General features: G+C 36.6%; 1 protein-coding gene across 5 annotated transcripts in view; it reads left to right on the forward strand.

Moving 5' to 3' along the window:
• iqsec1b (IQ motif and Sec7 domain ArfGEF 1b) overlaps positions 1-23,730 on the forward strand; it is a 302,557-nt gene that overhangs the window by 261,041 nt on the left and 17,786 nt on the right. For all 5 annotated transcript variants that reach the window (XM_066672593.1, XM_066672597.1, XM_066672594.1 and 2 more), the window contains 6 exons: positions 10,477-10,744; positions 12,461-13,734; positions 16,052-16,213; positions 19,789-19,911; positions 22,487-22,653; positions 23,358-23,497. In XM_066672593.1, coding sequence (XP_066528690.1) covers positions 10,477-10,744; positions 12,461-13,734; positions 16,052-16,213; positions 19,789-19,911; positions 22,487-22,653; positions 23,358-23,497 — 2,134 coding nt within the window. The remainder of the gene's footprint in view (positions 1-10,476; positions 10,745-12,460; positions 13,735-16,051; positions 16,214-19,788; positions 19,912-22,486; positions 22,654-23,357; positions 23,498-23,730) is intronic.

Consider the following 23,730-nt stretch of genomic DNA (forward strand, 5'->3'; position numbering starts at 1 on the left):
TCAGTGAATGGCAATGAACTTCACAGTGGCTGAGGAGCATTTGGGGTGTGTGTGTGTTAGAAAGAGACAGAGCACGAGAGCAGTTTCTTAACAATTAAATGGTGAAAATTGGTATGATGTGAAATCTTCCATTCTAGATGAACCTCAGAGGTTCAGTATGTCAAGTTCTGAATTCAGGATTGTTCACAGTGAGGGGGAACTGAACATCTCATAAGTTTAATGCTCCTAAAATCAATAACACAGAAGCTGATATGCTGACTGGTGCCTGAGGTATTGTTCTATGACAGGTTCAAGAGAAAGTGATTTAACTGTTTAGGGATGAGCATAACATGCAGAATGTTACTATCATTACTGCTGTCAAATTGTCATCCTTTGTATTTTTAAACATAACTTGTGTATCTTTATTAGGAAATCGTCTGTTATCAAATTCACATTTGCATTTGTAAATACATTTTCACCCATATACTGGATTTTCAGTGTGTATCCTGATTCTCAGAGTGCGTCCCACAGATTCAAATATCATACCATAATTTGGTGTCTAAAATTTACGAGAAAAAATAGAATATGTGCTCGTAATAGTCTGAAGGTGCATCTTCCGTTAGGATCCCGTACAGTTCATTAGTGGCTAAGAGCCACCCACTTTTCAAATGTGTTAAAGCTAATTAGTAGCATTGAGCTCTGTAAGGGAGATGCAGTCTATTATCTGTTTCTGGTTTTCAGGGTGAAGACCACTTAGTTTGAGGCTGTGTCAAAGTCTTCTCTATAAGCACCGCAGTTTGGATTTATTCAGTGTAACACAGTGTACAATGATGGGCTTTAACTGATAAAATAATATTTACTAGTGGTGGGCGATAAGGCCCTAAGATAATATCACAATAATTTGTGATAACCATATTCTTAGTTATATGATAAAACACTGTAAAAGAACAAGAACACAGTATTGCAACAAAATAAATGTTTTATTAATATTCATTTTCTTAATTTAAATATATTTAATTATATATTAAGTGGTTGTACTTATTAAAACGTTCTATTTTACTACAGATGTGATCAGAAGTGACCAAAAAAATCTGCAAATATGTATTTATTTTGTAAACAAGAGTAAGTTACCAAGATTCTGATTTTGTAAAAAAAAAAAAAAAAAAATCTACCACAAAATTTTGTGTGTTCATATACACCACAAACCTAAAAATTATACAAAAAAGTATATTATAAAAAGTTCCTTACACAATACAATGGTTTATTGTACAAATAGTAACTTTGCAGGAGTAGGAAAAACCCTTAACTTTCAGTGGAAGTCCATGTAAAATATTTTATAGATTTATTTAGAGTCATTTTGGAGCATTTCTATTGGTTCATTCATTCATAATGTTCACACAATGTGAAGGAGAGCCGCTGTGTTTAAATGAGGTACTAAACTAAACATCCACAAACACAGAGAAGCATTTTTCTTTGGACAGTGAAGATATGTAACTTATGTATATAAGCAACTTTAATTTCTCGCCCTTTGAAGGACTGACGCACTCTCCAGGGTGTGTTCCTGCCTTGAGCCCAGTGATTTCGAGTAGGCTCCAGATCCACTGCAACCCTGGATAAGCATTTACAGACAATGAAAGAATGAATGAACTTTCGTTTCTTGATATTTTGAAGTATATTTTCAGTGCTCTGTTCACAGATAAAAAGAATATTAGATAACCCTCACATCTACGCTTTTGTTTACTATACTGTCAGTTTGTTTGTAATTGTAGAGATAGATTTGATCACATGGCATGTTAGTAGAGTCTTGAAGGTTTGTTGGTTCTTGAAACTTTCGGTCTTTCAGTAGAAAGTCTATTGGTTGCATTTAATTATCAAAATTGTTTACAAAGTTTCAGTACAAGTTTTATTGCTATGTTTATGTTAAAGTTACATATCTGAAGCACATATTGTTAACGAAAGGTTCACCAACCACAACCCTGAAATGGATTAAGCAGAAAAAATGATGATGATGATGAAAGGTTCACCACATAAAGCAGCGTATAAAGGATCTACTGGTAATTGTCATTCCAGGATTTTCTTGAACAGTGTATGCAATGAGCTGGAATCCCATATGCACAAGTAGACACATTAAAATGAAAGGCCATATGGAACATATCTGAACATCAATGTGTTTGAGCAGCGTCTATTTATACATATGTGTGTGTGTATACTCTCATATGGACACACATGAGGTTCTACATGAATTAGACCATCTGTTACTTGGACAGTTTTACTTTCTTTTGCCAAATACTCTTTGCTTCTTCTCCATTAGCCCAAACTGCTCAGTGTTCTGATCTAAATTTGTAATCCGCTCATATACTAATACTGCCAGCATACTCCAATTTAGGACTTCTTTAAGCATAAAGCTGCTATAAGCAGATAAAAGAAATCATAGGTTTCCTACACCATATTTTTATGTAGTTGGTGGTACAGAAAAGCTATCAAAGTAGAACAAATAGTAACAGCAGCTGTTACAACATTAAAGTTGACTGGTCAAATAGACAGCCGGAAACCAATAATATTGAACATCTTTCAACCTAAAGTTGGTTTAAGCATCTGAAAGGCATGAGTGCTGATGAGTGCTGACAAAGAGAAGATCCTGCAAGTGACTTAGCTTGGAAGTAGGAAGCTTGTAATTCTACCTAAAAACTAATGGAAGAGAGCTTAATTTCTGTAGGTCGTACTTAATGCAAACTATATGCATTAGCAAAAAAGCTAGCCTGATGATGTTAGTGATATGATTAGTACCTTTTGTTATTAGACAAGATATAAAACTAGGATTTTAAAAGTGACAATGTTTATTGCTGATATCACAGATAACAAACCACTATTAGCATTAATAAATATTGCTATGTTTTTTTTAGTAGTATAGCTATGTTTAGATGTTGTCAGGTGCTAATTTTATAGCTTATACAAAGAAAAAGCTAAGATTTAAACAGCATAATTATTTTACCTTATTATATTTTTTATTATTTTGAAAACTTGTTTTTCAACCTCTTGACAGCTATAGTGCCCAGTTGTAGTCCCACTGGAGCTTGAGTGTCATTTCTCTTTGAAGCAGTGACACAAGCTGTAAACTGATGATGAATTGTAGGTATTGTCAGGACGGCTGTGAACACAGCAGAGACAACTCCTAGCTTTCAGCTTTCTCCTGGCAGACTAATATGAAGTGTCCCTATTTGACCCTGTCGAAAGTAAATGTCAGAAAACCTGATGACGTTTCTGCTGGCAGATGTCCTTTTTTCTACTGCATCACTGTGCTATAATTCATTCATTCATTATCTGTAACCGCTTATCCAGTTCAGGGTTGCGGTTGGTCCACAGCCTACTCGGAATCACTGGGCACAAGGTGGGAACACACCCTGGAGGGGGCGCCAGTCCTTCGCAGGGTGACGCGCACACACACACATTCACTCACACTTTTGAGTCTCCAATTCACCTACCAACATGTGTTTTTGGACTGTGGAAACCGGAGGAAACACACATGGACACAGGGGGGACACACAAAAACAAATTGTGATAAATATTTTAGTGATACACCTGACTTGCGATTAATGCTAAATATGAATGTAGGGTTGCAACTACTCCTGTTACTACAGCACTCTTAGATGTCAATGTGGTGGTACCCTGAAGGGAACATATTCAGTACTTTTAGTTAGTGAACATAACTGTACCATATCCTATATTAATTGTAAATTTCAGTGGGTGATTTCATATACACTCTTAAAAATACAGATGCTACAAAAGGTTCTTTGAGTAATGCCACAGAAGAACCACTGCTTCCACAAAGAACCATTTTTGCTGATATGTTTAAATGGGTACAGAACCTTAAAACAGAGTGATGGATTTTTAAACCTTTAAAAGGTTTTTCACACATTCATTTCTTAAACAAAAATGGTCCTTTATGGAACCAAAAGTGGTCCTTCTGTGGCATTGCTCAAATAATCTTTTGTAGCACCTATATTTTTAAGACTGTACTTCATTTAATCTGAAAGACGATGAATTATTATTATCATGTTTTATTATCATATTTTACACAGTTCTGTAATAAACCAAACATATTTTCACCTCTCCTTCTGGAGAAGTGAGTGTAATGTAGTTTTAAGAACACAAGTGGGCTTTAAATCAACTGTGGTACCTGGTGGCAAAAAAAAAATACCAAACATTTTTTTTGTATCTTTAGTGATAATGTACCAACACATTAGCCTACCTTTTTTCCTGACAGTGTGTATTTAAAAAACCTGCTATTCGACTAAAGAAATTATTAGAAATTCATTGGGTCTTTTTCTTTGCTGCCACAACAATTCAAATTGTTTCTTTGTAGTGCATTGTTTAAGTGTTTGTTTCTTTGTTTATTTGATGGAACCAAACATTACAGTACAGGACATGTTGTCTGCTATGATTCCAGTAGGGTACCATAATCAACCAGAATGACCATGTCATATGTGAACATTTTAATGCAGAATATAATTATTGTTCTGGCTTTCATACGTTTGTAAATACCTCATTATTAGAGGATTGTTTGATAGCATGGCTAGCTCTGTTTTTGTTGCGTCTGCCTGCCCTTTCTTAGCCGTAGACTACATTCCTGGTACAATTTAGCATAGCTTCTAAACAAAGAGAATAATTTAATGGAATTTTGCTAATTGTCTCCAAGTTTTAGATAATTTACAGGTTTTCCTGACATTTTGTTTTTGCTCCATTTTCATTCACATGGCCTATTTTTGTCAGATGATGTCTATTATAAAAAGCTTAATACTTAGAAAGAATCTCTTTACCATGTAAACACAATGTTAGACATGCCTGTTTTTATAAATACAAACCAGAAACATAACAGAGCTTTATCTGATACTGATAGGAAAAGCTTTACAGCTCTAGGAAACATTAGGAAGACTGAAAAGTAAGCAATATTAATGTGAGATATGATTTAGGGAGCAAAATGCAAATGACCTCTCATTATTTCACCTCATTAGACTCACCATCTGCACCTCAGCTTGACAGGTAATTATGAGCTAAGCTCAGGCTTTACTAAACCTCTCAGATCAGCCCATAAAAAGCCGTCCTAAAAGTCACCTCCTTCATAAACAGCTTTCTGTTAAAGCAGCATGTGCAGTTTATATTCCAAATCAATGAATGTTTTAAGGAATTTTCCAGTCTGTATACAAACATTTTTAATTCATATGTCATATCTTTCATACGTTAATGCATGGTGTGATCAGTCCACACAGTTTGTGTGTGGAAAGTAAACTGCACAGTCTACTTGTTTTGAGTATTTCATCCTGTTCGTCCTAGCCCAGTTCCATCCCAAATCATTCTGAAATTATAAGGTATATTTTAACTCAAACTGCTTTTTAAATGAGCTTTACACAGAGCTGCCCTTTAGAACGGAGATCACTTGCATATATCTTTTAAAGAGACCATAACAAAAACAGACTGTTTAAAGGGATATTAGAAATGATTGATTTATAGTCCTATAAAATTGGAGCAAAAACCCACACAATTGTAAATAGTATAGCTCATAAGGGAATATTACTGCAAAATGTGCTGATGTGTCAGGTTCTAATTGATTTTTATTGGTTCCACTTATGTGCTTTTATTAGATAGATTTTATTCATATTAGTCTTTTAAGCAGCAGCATTCAGATTTGAAAGTGCACTGTTCAGCGCTATTAAAGGTACCTTTTTGGAGTCATTACATTCAATTTGCTACTTATTATACCATGAAATAACATTGTCCAAAGAAGTTAAAATAAAAGCCAGGGTGTCAAATAGTGAGCTTATTTCTCTCCATGTGACGTAAACCCAAGATAAAGATTACAGAAATTTTAAACCTAGAGGTGGTAAAAAAAATATATATAAGAAAGAAAGAAAGAATGATGATAATAATAATTTCCAGGACATAATTCCAACTGTTTGGACGTTCCTGATCATCTCAAACCAGTCTCAAAGTTTCAGAAATCACTGAGACTCCATCTGTAACTTCACAGAACAAAAGGATATTTGTATTACAGAACAAATGTTTTACACAAACCAAAGCAATTGTATAAAACTGTTTATCAGGGCAGGAAGTGTGTTTCGTTGTAGAGTAAGAAACAGTACACCTTTCAGATGGTGTTATGGAGCTGTTTACAGTATGTGTTTTTACTTTCAATTATATAAAACATAAGAATATGTACAAAGGAAAACAAAAAAGCAATAAAGAGAACATACAGCCATGAAAGCTGTAGCCATGGACATGGCCAGGGAGTGCTTTTGGCTTGTTAAAACACAATAAAACTTTGGAATGGGTGTCATTAAAGCAGTTGTTCTTAATCCAGGTCCTGGTGGGCCGCTGCCCTTTGCATTTTGGAGATTCCTCTGCTTGGAATACACCTGTTTCAATTAATGAGCTAATTAACACCACCTTCTGAAGTTGAAGTGGGTGTGGGGGAGTGAGGAAAAAACTACAGCATGCAGGGCAGAAGCCCACCAGGACCAGGGCTGATAACCACTGGGTTAAAGGGAACAATGATTTTTATTTTAATCAAATAAAAAATATAAATAAATTTTTAAAAAATGCAGTGCTTACAAAATTGTAACCAAGAATTATTAGTATTATTGTTATTATTATTATTATTATTATTATTATTATTTGTCTGGTATTGTTCTTGTGAAGGGGGTGGCACAGTGGCGGAGCAGGTAGTCTCGCAGTCACACAGCTTCAGGTACCTGGGGTTGGTGGGTCGAGTCCCATTGTCTGTAAAGAGTTTGGTGTGTTCTTCCTGTGTCCGCGTGGGTTTCCTCCAGGTGATCCAGTTTCCTCCCACGGTCCAAAAATACACATTGGTAGGTGGATTGGCAACTTAAAAGTGTCCAGAGGTGTGAGTGTGCCCCACCCAATGAAGGACTGACACCCCCTCCAGGGTGTGTTCCTGACGTGCATGCAGTAATTCTGGGTAGGCTCCGGACCCACCACAACTCTGAACTGGATAAGTAGTTACAGAAAATGAATGAACGAATGTTCTTGTGAAACCTTAGAATATATACAAATAAAGTACAAATAAATCATTTAAATAAAATAAAGGAATTATAATGTGTTATCAGTACAAGTTAGAAGTGCTGTTTTTATTCTCCCCTCACTGCAGCTCTAGCCATTATATGGGTTTGCCCAATTCCACCAGCAACACACCTAGTCTCATTAACGGTAGTATTGATTAACCCAAACATATTGAATGGATATCAGAAATACTAAGTTGTTTCCAGAATTATGTATTTAGTGCCTTTTCATTTAACTAGCTTAATATACACATTATTGTCATTTTTTAACAAATGTGTGTGTATTTTTTTTCTTTCTTTTTTTTGTTGAGCTATGAATGAGACATAATGATAATTATTATAGTATTAACGTATAGCAGTGAATCAGCAAATATAACTGCATCTTCTGAGGGATAACCTCAACTTGTGCTTCCCAGTGACACACATCAGTGGCACTGCTGTAGTATTTGGGACATTTTCAGACAGCATCATTCATCATGGTCTACAGGCCAGACACCGAACAACATGTTTGTCTCACTTTGAATAAAAGTAGCATCCTGATGAATGAGAAAATGGCAAACCTAAATGAAAACCTCATTTCACCATTGCCATGAAGGCATCAAATATCCATCTGTGAAGCGCTGAGTCATTCCAAGCTGAGATATGGAAATTTTCTGCATTCCTTTTTGTCCTCACTGTTTGTGTAATGCGCAATTACACACAGCAAGCAGCACTTCTAGTCTATTATTGTATAATATTATGGAAGTTTAAAGAGCTTTTATAAAATAATACTGATATTAGAGGTGGAAGATACAGCAAAAGTATAAATAATATAAATAACATTGAAAGGCGTCTTTGTAGTACACGATACATATTGTATCACAATATTTTTATTTTCTGAGCTTTGATAAAGCTACATGAAGTTTGGAGGTCTGTATTCACCTCAGCATCCACTGACCCTGCTCTGTCATTTTACGTTATCTACCACTTCATGGCCGAGTTGCTGTCATTCCCAATTGCTTCCACTTTGTTATAATACTACTGACAGTTCTCTGTGGAATGTTTAGTAGCAAGGAAATTTCATGACTGGACTTATTGCACAGGTGGCATCCTATCACAGCATCACGCTGAAATTCACTGACCTCCCAAGAGTGACCCATTCTTTCACAAATGTTTGTAGAAGAAGTCTGCGTACTTAGCTGCTTGGTTGTATACACATTTTCCAAGGTTTGATCAGTTAGAATACACACAAACCAGTATTGTCTCATAACTCATGATGTTTAAATTACTTACAACATTTATTTAAGCTTAAGTGCATTAAATTGGCATAGGTATTCTCTTTTAGACTGTCAGCATGATTATCCATCAATGCTATAACACTTCTAAGAGCTAGGCCACACATTGACCTCTAAATTTCTTTTCAATAGAACTAGTAGTTCTTCAGTTATCTGGAAATACTGACAATAGCAGGTTTTAGTGAATTGAAGATAACAGACAAAAGGCAGAGCTGATTAAATTTATTGTGATAACGATATTTTTCTACTTTTTTTCTATTCTGCTACTTGACACACATATGCCTGATATTCAGCACGCTATAAAATGTCTGCTGGGTTCGGCTTGAGAGCCTTAAAACAAAAATTTGAAATATGGTTGAGGCTAGTTTTGTTTAAATAGGACCCTAAAAGCTTTCCCTCAGAGAAGAATGACTAGAGAACCATTGTGTGTGTTTGTTTGTGTAAATATGTGTACCGGTAGTAATGACAATTATTTCCTTTCTGTAGTTTAAACAGCAGTCCAAAAAGCAAAATGTGCTGTTTTGAGATCAGCATGTTACAAGTGTTTGCAAAAAATCTAAACAGATGCAGTGTGACAGATCGTGGTATTTCTAACCTGACAGGCATGTCAGTATGGCTGTCATATTGTCACTTTATAAGAAATAAAGTAATAAATAAGCTGCCAAGATCCTAAAAGCCCTGAGGCATTGCTGTAGTGACATGTTAATATGTACAGTGCAGAGGTCCTGTTACACTTGGGAAAGTTCTGGGCAGTAGTTGTTATTAGTTCCAAAAACAGGAGAAACAAGTAAAATTCGTCCCCATAAAATGTAATTTTATATCTAAGACTGTTTACATGGTGTCCAGTACATGCTAATGTATACTTTAACCTGTAGATTTCAGACATTGTTAGCTTATGCTAGCTGGTTTAAACAAATATTAAACTGAACGTTATTTTCAAAGCCCCAAAATGCACTTTGTTGTTTCCAAATGTAATATAATGAGTGGATATCAACACAACCCATATGTTATTATATAACAGCAATTATTGCAAATGCTAACACCTGAGAAGGAATAGCTTTAAATAGCATTGCCTTAAAACTTTTTCACACTACTGTACTTTGACCCTCTGCACTCCAAGCAGTGCAGAAGGTGTGGAGGATGTGTAGGTGGTGGGGGTGTGTGTTTACATTTTAATATAGTGGCACTTAAATATTTTGCCCTTAAGCAATGGAATGTGATTGGTAATGCTGCAGGTAGGACTTGTTTTGTCTACTCTTGTATGTGTGGGGCACTATGTGGTATGTCATTGCTGTTTAGCTGTCTGGCTGCAGAATCACTGCAGTGTGAGTGTACAAGTGTGAATCAAAGCTAATTAATGTCCAGTTTTCCACGTGGGCCAAGTGGCATGAGTAATGTGAAAGCTATCTGTGATTTCAGCAGCTTTTGGTCATGCATTGTAAACAGCAGTGGTTTTAATCAAATGCATAACAGCCATTGGGCACTTTCACTATGAATGATCTTTGGTTTGAAGTGGATTTCAGTGGCGTTTTATATTCATTCACTTCTTCCTTTTTCCTCCATTCCTGCCAGGGTGTGTTACTCTAAAGGCCACAAGGCTTTATTCTTCTACACAGGGGTCCAAGTTCAGCTTTGTTAGCATGTATGAATAATGCAGGAGTTTCAGTGAGCTTTGAATTTTATTGTTTGAAACTGAGAAACAGAGGGTTTGCAAATTTTGTACAGTACCTCTAAAAATGTACATGTGATATGCTGTTTTACGTACCCTATAACAGAAACATAGAATGTTTCATAATTTTAAAAAGTACAATGTTAATATGCTATATGTTAAAAATGCATAAATTACATATAAAATAAGCACAGTCCATACATGGAGACAGAGATGCTACTTCATTTCTACCGGTTTCTTTATTCTTTTTTGTTTTTTATTAGACTAAAGACATTATTAGACATGTCAGACTTAAAAGCAGACACATTAATTTTAAGAGACTGGGAAGTGTAATGGATGGTAAGAATAAAATGTTTTTGGCAACATACATCCACAGGAATGTTAAAAGTGGAATTCAGGCTACAAATATAATGAAAAAATGTAAAATATTGGCCTCTGAGTATTCACTCTCTTTCTCTTTTCTCACTTTCTGTTTCTGTAGTGTGGAGGGTGAAGCTGCTGGTGCTGAAGCAGCTGCAGTGTCTTTGGACAGCAGTGAATACGCTCGATTGCCAGTGACCCGCAGCTCTCTCCTTGGCTCTGAGCGTTTTGAGCCACTCTACACACACGAGGTCCGGCCTCGACCGCGCCGGCCAAAACTTCAGCACTCACAGTCTATCCTCCGCAAACAGGCCGAGGAGGAGGCCATCAAACGCTCACGATCGCTCTCTGAAAGCTATGAGCTCTCCACTGACCTCCAGGACAAACAGGTCAGCAGGATTTGATCTATGGATGCCAGTTTTTTGCTGCTGTGTTGGCTGAGGATTACTGTGATGGATTGTTGTATGATGTTTTTTAAATGGCTTCTACAGATTAGCTTTCATTCATTTTTTACTTAGATATTTTGCTAAACAATTTCATAAAGCACAGCAGATTTTTATGTGCTCATTGTTGTAAATTGAGCTTATGGGTTCACTGCTGTGCTGTCAAGCAAGTATTTCTTTTGTCTTCCTCCATTATTCACCACAGGGTGAATCCCATTTCTTAATTTCACCCCTGTTCCATTTTGCCCCTTGGAAAAGAGTTACAAGGTGTAGTGGTTAAAATCTTCTCCTACGAACTGGAACAACACTTCAAGTGCCTGATACATCATCAGAACATGAAGAGAAGTGTTTCAGCGGTTCTCTGCTGCTGATCTACAGCGATATCAGAAGAGTGCTTCTGGACTATAAAGTAATTAAATTTATGGCGTCATAAGCCTTTAAAAGAATTCCACAATCATATATTATCACCCAATCCTAACACACTGTGATATGAAGCTGAATTCAGCTGCTAATTCAACAGCTTTCTGTTTGAAACATCCAGTTCCACCTTAAATGTGGAACTGGACATCAGCAAAATACTAGTGATATTTTATGCTTGTCATGAAGTAAATGGATGTAATTTACTGAAAATCAATTAAACTAAGATCATACAATTGTTATCATAATTTTTTAAAGAAGAAATGCTGACATTTGTGGCTTTCTTTGGTCGCTTGCGCCGCTATCTTGCCACTGATTCACAACACATTCATAGCCATTTGATTGAAGAGTGCCATTGAAGAATCTGTTTCAAGGGGTACATAGACCTCCCCATTGGCCCTACCCCTCTAAACAACATCAAAGGGGAGGGGTAGGGCTAAGGGGTGAAATGGGATTCACAGACAAAATTCAGTCAAAATTCAGTGTGCTTCCTGTCATAATGTGGAGCCCCAGACTAGTGTCCCTCAGCTCCGAGAGCCTGAGGAAATATACACACACAGTGTATGTATACACTCATTCAGAACCAGCTGAGACAGTCATTCAGAGTGTTACAAGTGTGAGTGAGGTTACAAAGAGCAGGGCAATGGGATTAGTCCTGCCTTTTCTGCAGCCTTAGGAACTGGAGGTGCTCCAAAATATCAGCAGTGTAGGACAGAGTACCTTTAAAGGACACTTCTACATTCTCTCAACTGCACTGACCATGCAAAAGTACTTTGTAATTCAACGATTACAGACAGGCCATCTGTTGCTCTGCATGCTTAGTTTGCCCCATTACACATTCTTCTCCAATGGTCAGGACCCCCACAGAGCTGGTATGATTTGGGTGGTGAATCATTCTCAGCGCTGCAGTGACACTGATGTGGTAGTGGTTTGTTAGTGTGTGTTGTGCTGGTACACCAACCAAAAACAATCAACAATCAACTCACCTTAATTCAAATAATCAAGGTGAATGTTCTTAAAAAAAACCTTGCTTACAGTGCCTTTAAAATGTATTCTCCATCTTGTTGTTTTGTTTTATTGATTTTATCAATGGAATTCACCATGTCTTTAAGCCATTTCTATGAAGCTTTCTCTGCATGCTTTTCTCGGCACGTTTCACAATATTAACTACATTTTGAATCTCAGAAATGTTCTAACCGTAGTTGTGTTGTTTTTTGTTTTGTTTTTTTTGTGTATGTTTTACAGGTGGAGATGCTGGAGCGTAAGTATGGGGGGCGTTTCATAACCCGGCATGCTGCCCGCACCATCCAGACAGCTTTTCGCCAATACCAAATGAACAAAAACTTTGAGCGCCTTCGGAGCTCTATGTCGGAGAACCGCATGTCCAGGCGTATCGTCCTGTCCAATATGAGAATGCAGTTTTCCTTTGAAGGACCTGAGAAAGTCCACAGCTCCTACTTTGAAGGCAAGCAGGTTTCAGTAACAGACGATGGCTCTAAACTCGGATCCTTGGTCCAGTCTGAATGTGGCGAGATGGTTCCAGCTAATATGAAGTCACCTACATCCCAGAGTGATTTTACAGACGCCATTACAGAGCTGGAGGATGCCTTTTCCAGACAGGTTAAGTCTTTGGCAGAGTCAATAGATGATGCTTTGAACTGTCGCAGCTTGCATGGAGACGAAAGTCAAGCTGAACAGAATCAGCGTGATCGTGATCTTGAACGAGAGGTCGTGACCTCCTACCAGGTCAAACCTTCGCATAGTAGCGGGGATCATCGCAAATTGGATGAAATGACTGCCTCCTATAGTGATGTGACACTTTACATTGATGAAGAAGAACTTTCACCTCCTCTTCCTCTTTCCCAGCCTGGGGACAGGCCGTCTAGTACTGAATCTGACCTCAGACTGCGATCCCTAAATTCATCCCAGGACTATTGGGCCCAAGCCCACAAGGACGATAAGGGGGACACAGACACTAGCTGTCGAAGTACACCTTCTTTAGAGTGTCAAGAACAACGATTGAGGGTGGACCACCTTCCATTGTTGACCATAGAGCCCCCTAGTGACAGCTCAGTAGAACTGAGCGACCGTTCTGATCGTAGCTCCCTCAAAAGACAAAATGCTTATGAAAGAGGCATAAGTAGTCAACAAGGAAGTCCAAAACATGCCACTTCTCATGCTCTTCCAATCCGTGGTCCTTCAAGAGACGAAGAAGGTCCCCGTCATCGATCAAGGCAGCTAGAAAGCCACCTGGCCATCAACGGCACAGCAGCCAACAGGCAGAGCAAGTCAGAGTCTGATTTTTCAGACGGAGACAACGACAGCATCAACAGCACCTCCAACTCAAATGACACCATTAACTGCAGCTCAGAGTCATCTTCCAGGGACAGCCTTCGCGAGCAGACACTTAGCAAACAGACCTATCACAAAGAGACCAGGAACAGCTGGGACTCGCCAGCCTTCAGCAACGACATCATCCGCAAGAGGCACTACCGAATTGGTCTAAACCTGTTCAACAAGTAGGTGAAGGGGGTGAAGAGGGTGGGGTTAAATAGAGAGATGCTTAGAATTAGACTTGGTTGAATTCATTCATGAGATTTCATATGTATTAAACAACTGAAGTAATACGCTTTGATTAATTATGATGTTTTTTTTTCTTGGTTTGAGTTGAGCCTGGAGAGAGATTACCTTTTTCTTGTCAGAAGCAGTGCATTTGAGCTCTCTTAACTGAGTTTTAGCCCTGCCATCAGGAGATCACTCAAGCTGGGAATCCTAGAAGGCACAGCTGGCTCTGCAGCGTAGGAGGACCCTCCTCCCCAATCATCTCTCTGGTTATGGTGCTAGCTAGCACAGGCGTCTGTCAGATGATGTGACAGATCTGGGCAGTTTGCATTCTCATCTGCTGTGTTAATTCACTAAATGGTGTTACATTAATGACAGAACAAAAGAGATGGGTTGGCTTTGCATGTCTTGGAGGAAGCAAATACATGCTTTCCCATTCTATTGGCACTGTGTATGGTTGGTGGAGAACCACTAAGATCCCCAAACTATTGGGGACAAAAAGTGCATATGATAGATATATGTATTATATAGCTATATATACAATTGGTTTATATTTTGATTTAATTAATTTATTGCTGTACACAGTGAAGGGCGTATGTGCAATGTGTGATTGCTTTTCTATCCTACAGAAATTTAACATCAATTAGGCCTGTAATGACAGCTGTGAAAATAAAACAAACACACTTAGTTAATTTAGTGTAAATTACACCAGGTTAAGTTTCCAAATGACAACAAATACCAATGAACAGAAACCATCCACAAGCTGACTATCTCCTTCAGTGTTGTTAAAAAAATCATATTAAATAAATAAATAATAATATTAATTATAATAAAATATTCAAGTAAACATTGTGTAAAGAAGCTGGCCTTTTAACCACATGCAACGGGTAAAAGATCATTTGTAAGAATGCTAATGTTAATTCTGAAGTGATTGAAACGAATTTGCATTTCTTACTCTTTGCATAACTGCTTAGTGTGAAATGATTATGAGCTTGTGACGTGTGTGTGTGTGCACATATTCAGGACCATTTTCAGGACCAGATTAGTTATATATTATTATATTTTACATGTTCAAAAAATTTATATTCATAAATCCTGACACATTCAGATTATATATATATATATAATGTTAAATACTTTACAATTTTTAGTATTTTTCCTGACAATGAAAATACTTTATAGCCATTCTGAGTGAAGATAAAATAAATGAAGGGTGGTCTTAATTTTTTCCACAGTTCTGTATGATCTGACATACATGAAATAACAAAAAAAACGAAAAAGGTGCAAGTGGTTGTGTTTGTCTGGATGTCTGGGACTCTGAAGCTTTGTTTAAAGCGGCAGGCCTTTAATCTTAGAAGACTGTGGATTTGATTGCTCTCTGTCTTGTGCCATTAAGTTCCTTTTAATCATGTTTGCTAAGCACAGACAGAAGCGTGGGTCACTTTCATGAGTCTAAGAGCAGCTCTGGCACACATTTCTTTGCCTGCATGCAAAGATGCACTGTTAGCATACCCCGTAAACAAGGGCTGCATGGTTCAATTTGTATATTTCTGTTATTGATCACAATTGAACTTTGTGATCCAACAAATTGCAGCCCTTTCCAATATGTTAAGATTTTAGGATACACAGTGTTCAGCAGAAATACAATTAATTACCTGTCAAAGATGAGAATATTATTCCTTTTCCTCTTAAAGGGTAACGCTGCCTAGCTTCAGCAAATTCCACCTCTAGTTGAACTTTGAAAAATGCTCTGAAGTGAGGGGCCACTGCAAAGGGGCACTGTAGACTCTGTTGTGTGGTTTGTTTAATTTCCATAATGACACAGAAATGCCCACCCAAGGAGAGCAATGTAGTTTGGGAAAAAAAAATAGAAGTAAACATGTACCTATCCTTCAGAATGAGTGAGCCACAAAGAGGGTATCATCTGGGGTGGGAACACCGGCTTGCTAATTTGCGTTATGTGATATGTACTTGTATTTCAGTACAGAGACACATCATACATAAGCCCCTATAAGAATGTTGAAGAGTTGCAGAGGCAGAACTGACCAAAATGAAAAGGTTTTTTGACAATTTGGCATTTTTATTTTTTATTAAATTTGTTACACAAATATATTTTTTTATATATTTGTTTCACAGCTGTTCAAGAGAAAAAGTCATTTTGACATCACAGTGACAAACTGTAAACACGTCTGTTTGCAATAATTCAATTATTTTTATTAATTAAGTTAAATGAAGTATAGCAACAAAGGTTATGTTTTGATTGTGTTTTCACAGAAAGCCAGAGAAAGGTATCCAGTACCTGATTGAGCGGGGATTTGTCCCAGACACTCCAGTGGGCGTGGCTCACTTCTTGCTGCAGAGGAAGGGGCTAAGCCGGCAGATGATTGGTGAATTTCTGGGCAACAGACAGAAACAGTTCAACAGGGATGTCCTGGAGTAAGTCCGCTCTTAAAACATAAAACATACACACACGGAAATTAAGACAGAATGAAATGAGACCTCAAGCCTGGATCTGACCAACACAGCTAAACCTGACATGTAAACTCAAAAATATGAAACATTAGGGAGCCCCACTAGTGTCATACTGGTCTAAACACTGGCCCTGTCATAGGAACATTGTTGGTTGAAACCCAATGATGCCTCAGACACATTAAAGCCGGAGTCCACAAGAACTCTGTTGTTCTTTCTCTCTCTGGGTAGTTCTGTTACAGCAGTTCCCCACTTAGATAGTTGAATATTTCATATATGCACAATAAATCTTGATGTAATAAAATATAATAATAAACTGTAAATGAAATATAATATAAGACTGTATGAGTCTCAGACTTAATACGCTTGTGTTCTACTAAAGAAAGAAAACAATAATTACTCATTATATCATTCATTGTAGTTTTTTGCTACATGGCAATTGTAAAAAGGGATAAAAACTTATGAATAAAACCCAATATTTGGTTGGGCCTTATCAGAATTTTAGTGTGGTTTAAGAAGTTTTCCTTTTGTATTTTTTAACAGGAAAACAAAGATACACAATAATCAAAATCAGTGTCAAACAAATGAGATGTAATATGAATAATGTAAAAACAAATTATACATTACACTTCATTATCAGCACTATATTGTTCAAAGGAAACCTCACATGTTGTATTTTCAACATTTGAGTTACATGTAATCACATTGTGAGATATTTGTCTTAAGTTGGAAAAGAAGAGGATATTTCCTATGATGCTTAGAGGATGCAAATTTAAATACATCCGTTATGCAGTGAATGATACATATTAACATTATAAGCATCAGGCCTGTGTGTGTTTAACTACCAAAAAAACATCTGGTTATTATTTAATTAACTTACTGACAAAACAGTATGCATGTAAAAGGCACTAAAAGACTATGTGTACAGTTCCTCAGCAAATCACACTGCTGCATCAGTAAATAAAAGAGTATTTTAACTAATATTGTGGCAATCAAAAGATCTCTTCTCTAGTCTCAGTGGCTGCCATGGGCACTGAGCATTTTCAGCCAGGCATGTTTTATTCATACATCAAAATCCAGATAAATACAATTCCATCTCTGTGTTCAGGGTTATCCAAATAAACAAGTGTTCCAGATGGAATATCATGAAAAATTCATTATGATCCTCTTTCATTTTGGGACGCTGTATTGCAATTATGTTTTTCACTTGAAGTACTAGAAATAAGCAGAAGAAATGTCTCCACCATGTTTGGGAGACTGACTGACTGCCAACATCCAAACTCTGTACGTGTGGATTTAAAATCTCTGCAACATTAGAGATGCAGCATTATCATTTTTGGATTAGGTTTAGAATTGAACACTTAAACAGGGCAGGGCATCACACCAAGTCAAACCAAGTTATATTCTTAGTGCTTTCTCCTAATTTTACAATTACCCCTAATGTAGTCAGTTAGCCAATACATATTTGAAGTGGATAATACATGTCATTGCTGTTCCAAGAAAAACATATATCTCCATGTTTATTGATGTTTAGTTTACTAAATCATTTGAAGAGCTATCCCTCTTCATTTCGTGAAAATGTCCTAATGAATGGACCAATAGAATAACATTTTTTAACTTTGAAGATACATATTTTCATTAGACGGTGATGATATTTAAAGTGAGGTTACCACTTTAATATAAGAATTCACTTATAAAGGTTTATATATGGGTTAAGAGCTGTTTATGAAATGGTTATTAATTAGGTTATAAACACCTTAAAGAGCGTTGTTAAAATTTGTAACACAAAAGAAAGTACCACAATGTCCAAATTAAAGTGTCAAAGTAAAGAATATGCTGTGATCTGAGAATGAGAATTTATTCATTTCATATGTTGATGTGCACCACGCTATCATTAATATCTAAAAGGGCTGTTCATAGATAATTCATTAAACTTGTTGGTAAAATGGTTAAACATATTAAGAAGTATGTGATGAAGTTGACTGGCTTAATGTCGACAGTTTTAATGTTGAATAACCATTAAAAAAGATATTTTAAACCATGTATAATCCTTTATAGGTGTAGTCTCATTCTAAAATTGTACCATAGTGAGTGATGCAGGAATCCACACATGGGCTTATTATTTGGAGATTACCAACAATGTGACCTGGAGCCCAGGAGAGTATAACTGACTTTTATGACTGTCTGAATGGATAGAATGGCCATTCTTCTCTTGTGTGAATAGGTGTCATGCTCCTGAACACCAGCATCTGTAAACTGATGTAACATTTATCAGTTAATACTCTTCTCACACTGTGTTGAGCCGTCCAGGGACATTATATTCGTGGGTGTGAAAAGATGCAGTGGTGCTTTCCGTAGTTTGTAGGAAACAGGTGCAAACCTTCATCACAAGATAGAGGGAGACAGTTTGAGACACACATTGCTAGTGTATAATTTTCTATATTGCTTGTTAGACCTGTTACATCTGAAACTAAGGGAACTTTAGTCAGCAAGCAATGTCTTGGGTGTTCTATCACATCTGGGTTAAGGAGGAAAGTTGACAGCTACTGCATTAGATTTCAGTACAGTCTACAGTTTTCAGCTCATCTTCCTCCTTCACTGGTGTTTTTCTACAGCCCAACAGGGCACAGGCAGTATCTGAACTTGTTTAACAGTATTTAAAGGCACCAAATTAGTACATCTTGACTTGTGATGTATGGTATCTTCTATAGCAGATAATTGTGAATTAGTGCTGTCTGTGTAGCTGGTGGGATTTGGAGTCCGACAGAAAGCCCCACACTTTTTAATAAGACAGAGGGAGGTTTAAGTGAGTATTGATTCAGTCCAGTGGTCCGAATTATATATTTTTCGAGGTGTAGAGCGTTCTGCAAACAGCCTACAGCCTTCTGGATGATTGTAGCTGTCTGCCAGTATTTACAAACTGGCAAGATCATTTTATGGTTATGGAGTCACATAGCCCACCTACTTTTAAAATGTGGCTCTCTAAAGTTGGAAATATGTCAAACATTTACAGACTCAAGTATATCTCAAAAATATATTTGACAATCTTAAGAAAATTTTGAAAGTATGGAAACCTTTTCTAGATTTCTGACCAATTAAATCAATTAAATCCTCAGATTTCTTAACCTTCTGTAGTGTGCCCTTTAATGATTAAATAATCCTTCATATGAATATACCCCCCCCCATTCTCCGTGGATTATTTAACATAACAGTGTTGTATATAATAGCCTCTTACTTCTAAAAATAAATGCATCACAAAAGAAAGAAATATACAAGCTGAGTCACTGAAGACCACCACAAATCATTTAGAAATGATTTATCATTATTTGAACATTATTTGTATGATTTATCACTGTCAACTATTGTTACCTTAATGTAGTAAAATGTTTCTTTTTTCACTTTAAATATGAATTAAATATCTCTTAATATAAATTATATTTTAACATTTTTAACATTATGATGAGCATATGTTACAAGCCCTTAATTTCTGGTATTTATATATACGTGTGTGTGTGTTATTTTTATTTTTTTTCTCTGAACAGCTGTGTGGTAGATGAGATGGATTTTTCCAGTATGGAGCTGGATGAAGCCTTGAGAAAGTTCCAAGCTCATATTCGGGTGCAGGGAGAAGCGCAGAAGGTGGAGCGACTGATCGAAGCTTACAGGTAAGAAAATAAATAAATAAATTTCCCATCCCTGCAATCTCAGAAAGCAATTCAATTCAGTTCAAGTTTCTGCTAGCAGAAGTAAAAGGCAAAAAAAAAAAAGTTGTGGCACATTTTAAAGAGGCTTGCTCCTAATCTCTGTTTTCTGACAAGCATCCATTTTGGAGATTTGGGGGCAAAGGGCTTTTCTGACTTGTTTTTGTCGATTTGCACTCATTAAATTTCCCCTCACACTAAAGCATGGCTCGTTTTTCTGGCTCACACAGAATGTGCTTCGATCTGTTCTAATAGTAGAATGTTTCGCCTCAGTGAGTGTCCCAGCATTCCTTGCAGCCTTGAATTGCACCAAATGAAAGATTGTGTACCTGCTGCATTGCACATGTCCATAAATACTGTTATAGCCAAAGGCTAAGCACATATACTTCCTGCGTATGTCTGTTCAGTTTTCTAAGTATGGGAATTTAGTGCTAAGTGAACACAAGCCTTAAGTGCAACAACAATTACCACATTTCAACCCCATGCACATTGTAAAACAAATTAAGAAACAGCCCACATTAGTTTCCCCATTAGGGGTGGGCGATGTGGCCCTGAAATAATATCACGATATTTCAGGGTATTTTTGCAATAACGGTATTCTTGGTGATATGACAAAATACTGAAAAATACTTTTTATTAATTTCAAAAACACAGTATTGAAATAAAATAAATGTTATATTAATATTAATTATATTTACTTACATTTATTTTTTACATAATACCATTTATTGTACGTCAGATATTTTGTAACCAAACCACCTCCACATTCCCCATATTTTAGAGCAAATTTCTCCATCTCAGAGCCACTTCCACTGTACTTGTGAATGTGCCTAAATAATTCATGTAAATTATGCCATATTATGGGTACCTGCATGATGTCGTTACGTTATCACAATATAGATTTTCTTTTATTGTTTTAAAAATTACGACGATATTATCGCATCAATATGATATGGCACGGCCCTATTCCCCATATTTTGACCATGGTGATTTTGGTTTCTGAATTTCCTAAAATCACCCTGGAGTCTAATGGAACTAACAAGTAATAGAAAGTTTGCAGTTAGCATTATGCATGGTCTATTACACATTTGCCTCAGACCCTCTTGTGTCATTTTTGGCATATTTCATTATATTATTAGAATGCACACAATTATCTCACATTGCTATTCACAAGAGTAGCAGCCATTTTAAAGCCTGGTATTGGTTCCTAACATTGTTATTGCTGGAAAAGACATAATAGTTTGTGAGATTACTACATGACTCCATAAGATATGAAGAGTTGTATGTTTTACTCATGCATTTTGCATCATGTTAATTGATGTATAACCCTGTTTCCAGAAACATTAGTTTTTGTTTTAGATGTGGTGCAATAAAAGATCATATGATTTGTGAATTTTCTTGTACCTATGTTTGACAGAAGTACAAAGACATATTTCTCACACATGTTAGGCTCCCGTCCTCACAGGTCAATGCACTGCAGACTTCAGTGCAGTGCCTCACTAACACACCTGATTTAACTCATCATCTTCATAGCCTTTATGGACTGAATCCAGAGCGTTAGACGAGGGTAAACCTTAATCTCTGCATTACTTTGGCACGGAATGAACCCAGTTTGACATGCTTGGACTAACTTAATAGTATGTTTTAAGCATAAAAAAATTAGAAATTGATACCTGCAACGCAAAAAACATGGAAACATGCAAAAAAAAAACTAGGATAGGGGCATATTATCACTATCACTATCACTAACTGCACTTTTTAATCAATTACTAACTAAGTATATACATTTTTGAATGTGTGCAAGTGCAATATTTGCCCATTTTTGCTTGACACAAGACATCAGCTACTTAACTCAAGCACACATAATGTATCTATGAGGCTACATTGTTATAGCACATAAAATATGAGGTATGGAATTTTCTTTACAAAATACATATGGACCTAGCAGCAAAATCAGTCACCTGGATTGGCAGCATATGTTTCTCTAAAATCCCAGTACACATATTCACATCAACGGTACCCTCACACAGATGCCAGATCTGTTAGTACTTGATGCATCCTGTACTTAAAAAAAAATAATAATAATTTTTAAAAAATGATCACAGCATTTGAGATGGTGAAGAGTTTTTTTTTTTTCATTGAATTGATATATGGAGCAATAGAATACCTTGTTGCGTTTTTTGGTAAAGCAGCTGACTGCTTAGATAGCAGCATTATTCTGAATTACTTCTGAGCACTAGGGGCTATATTTATTGCAGCGTTATGCCTTTTTATCCAGCTCCATCTGAGGACTTGAATGTCACAGTCAAAGTTTAGAGGACGAACATTTCAGAGTCTCGTTTTCACTGAATTTTACAAAAATCCCATATGTAGGAAAAATGGGGTTTATACATATATTTTTATTACATATTAGCTACCCATTTGAAATGTAATGAAGCAAACTTCAAACACTTAACATGTTTTGCATGTTTAGCTGCTGTTACTAGGCACATTTGATTAATTTGATCTATTGCCAAACTATCTGTGCCTGTCTTTCCAGCCAGCGATACTGTATCTGTAACCCTGGAGTGGTCCGACAGTTTCGAAACCCAGACACCATTTTCATCCTGGCCTTTGCAATCATCCTTCTAAACACAGACATGTACAGCCCCAATGTAAAACCAGAGAGGAAGATGAAGCTGGAAGACTTTGTGAAGAATCTAAGAGGTACGGGTTTAATCAGTTATCAAACAATCTATAAAAGCAATTATTTCTCCTTTAGAGATAACTGTGATGCTGCAAAAGAGCTGAAAATTTAATTAACCCTAACTGAATCTCATGAAGGTGCTACAAATGGAATGAATAAGTCCTGGAAAGCGGTTTTACAAGTTATACCTGAACAGTAAAGAAACACAGCCACATTCATTGCTGTGGCGATGTGCAACTTGGTTTTAATGCAAAAACTTTGTTTTTAATGCATACATACACTAAAGATTTATTTTAGTATTGTAATTCATTGTTATATTACAGAATAAAGAATATAACAGAAATAAGTATTTCCTTTTAAAAAAAATTTTTTTAAATGTCCTGAAAAAATCTCTGTAAAAAGTCTGTCCCAACAGCTACAATGTACAGCTACAGATATTTCTCATGAGAGTGGAAGATTGTGGGCTTTTTTTTTTGTTTGTTTGTTTGTTTGTTTTCATTTTTGGTTTTTGGATGGGGTGGGCAAATCTAATTACCACATTTTCACATTTGAGCTTAGCAGGTATTGTTAAGCTATTTAAACTTTATAATATCAATTATCAAAGGAGCTATTAACACACTGTCTACTTCAGATTTTCATTATATAAGTTTTGTGTGTGGCATTATTTCCTTTCTGGAAAAATGATTGCTGAATACATTGTGTGTGTTCTTGTATGTGTTTGTAGGTGTCGACGATGGAGAGGACATCCCTCGTGAGATGCTTGTTGGTATTTATGAGCGGATCAGGAAGCGGGAGCTCAGGACTAATGAGGACCACGTGTCCCAAGTACAGAAAGTGGAGAAACTCATCGTTGGGAAGAAGCCGGTGAGTGAGATCATCCATCTGGATCCATCATTTAAACTCAAATTTACAGTTTCCTACTCATCCCAGATGTATTCAATTGGCCAGGACATTTGCTTCTTTATGTTGATGGAGCTAGGAGGGTAATAAAGCTAAGAAGTAATGGAAATTGATATGTTTTCAGCATACTGCTATCTGTAACTGTGAACCAAACGTGAAGACAAATTCCAGTCCATTTAATGTAAAATTGAATGTGA

The sequence above is a fragment of the Hoplias malabaricus genome, chromosome 5, assembly GCF_029633855.1.
Source record: "Hoplias malabaricus isolate fHopMal1 chromosome 5, fHopMal1.hap1, whole genome shotgun sequence".
Taxonomy (NCBI): Eukaryota; Metazoa; Chordata; class Actinopteri; order Characiformes; family Erythrinidae; genus Hoplias; species Hoplias malabaricus.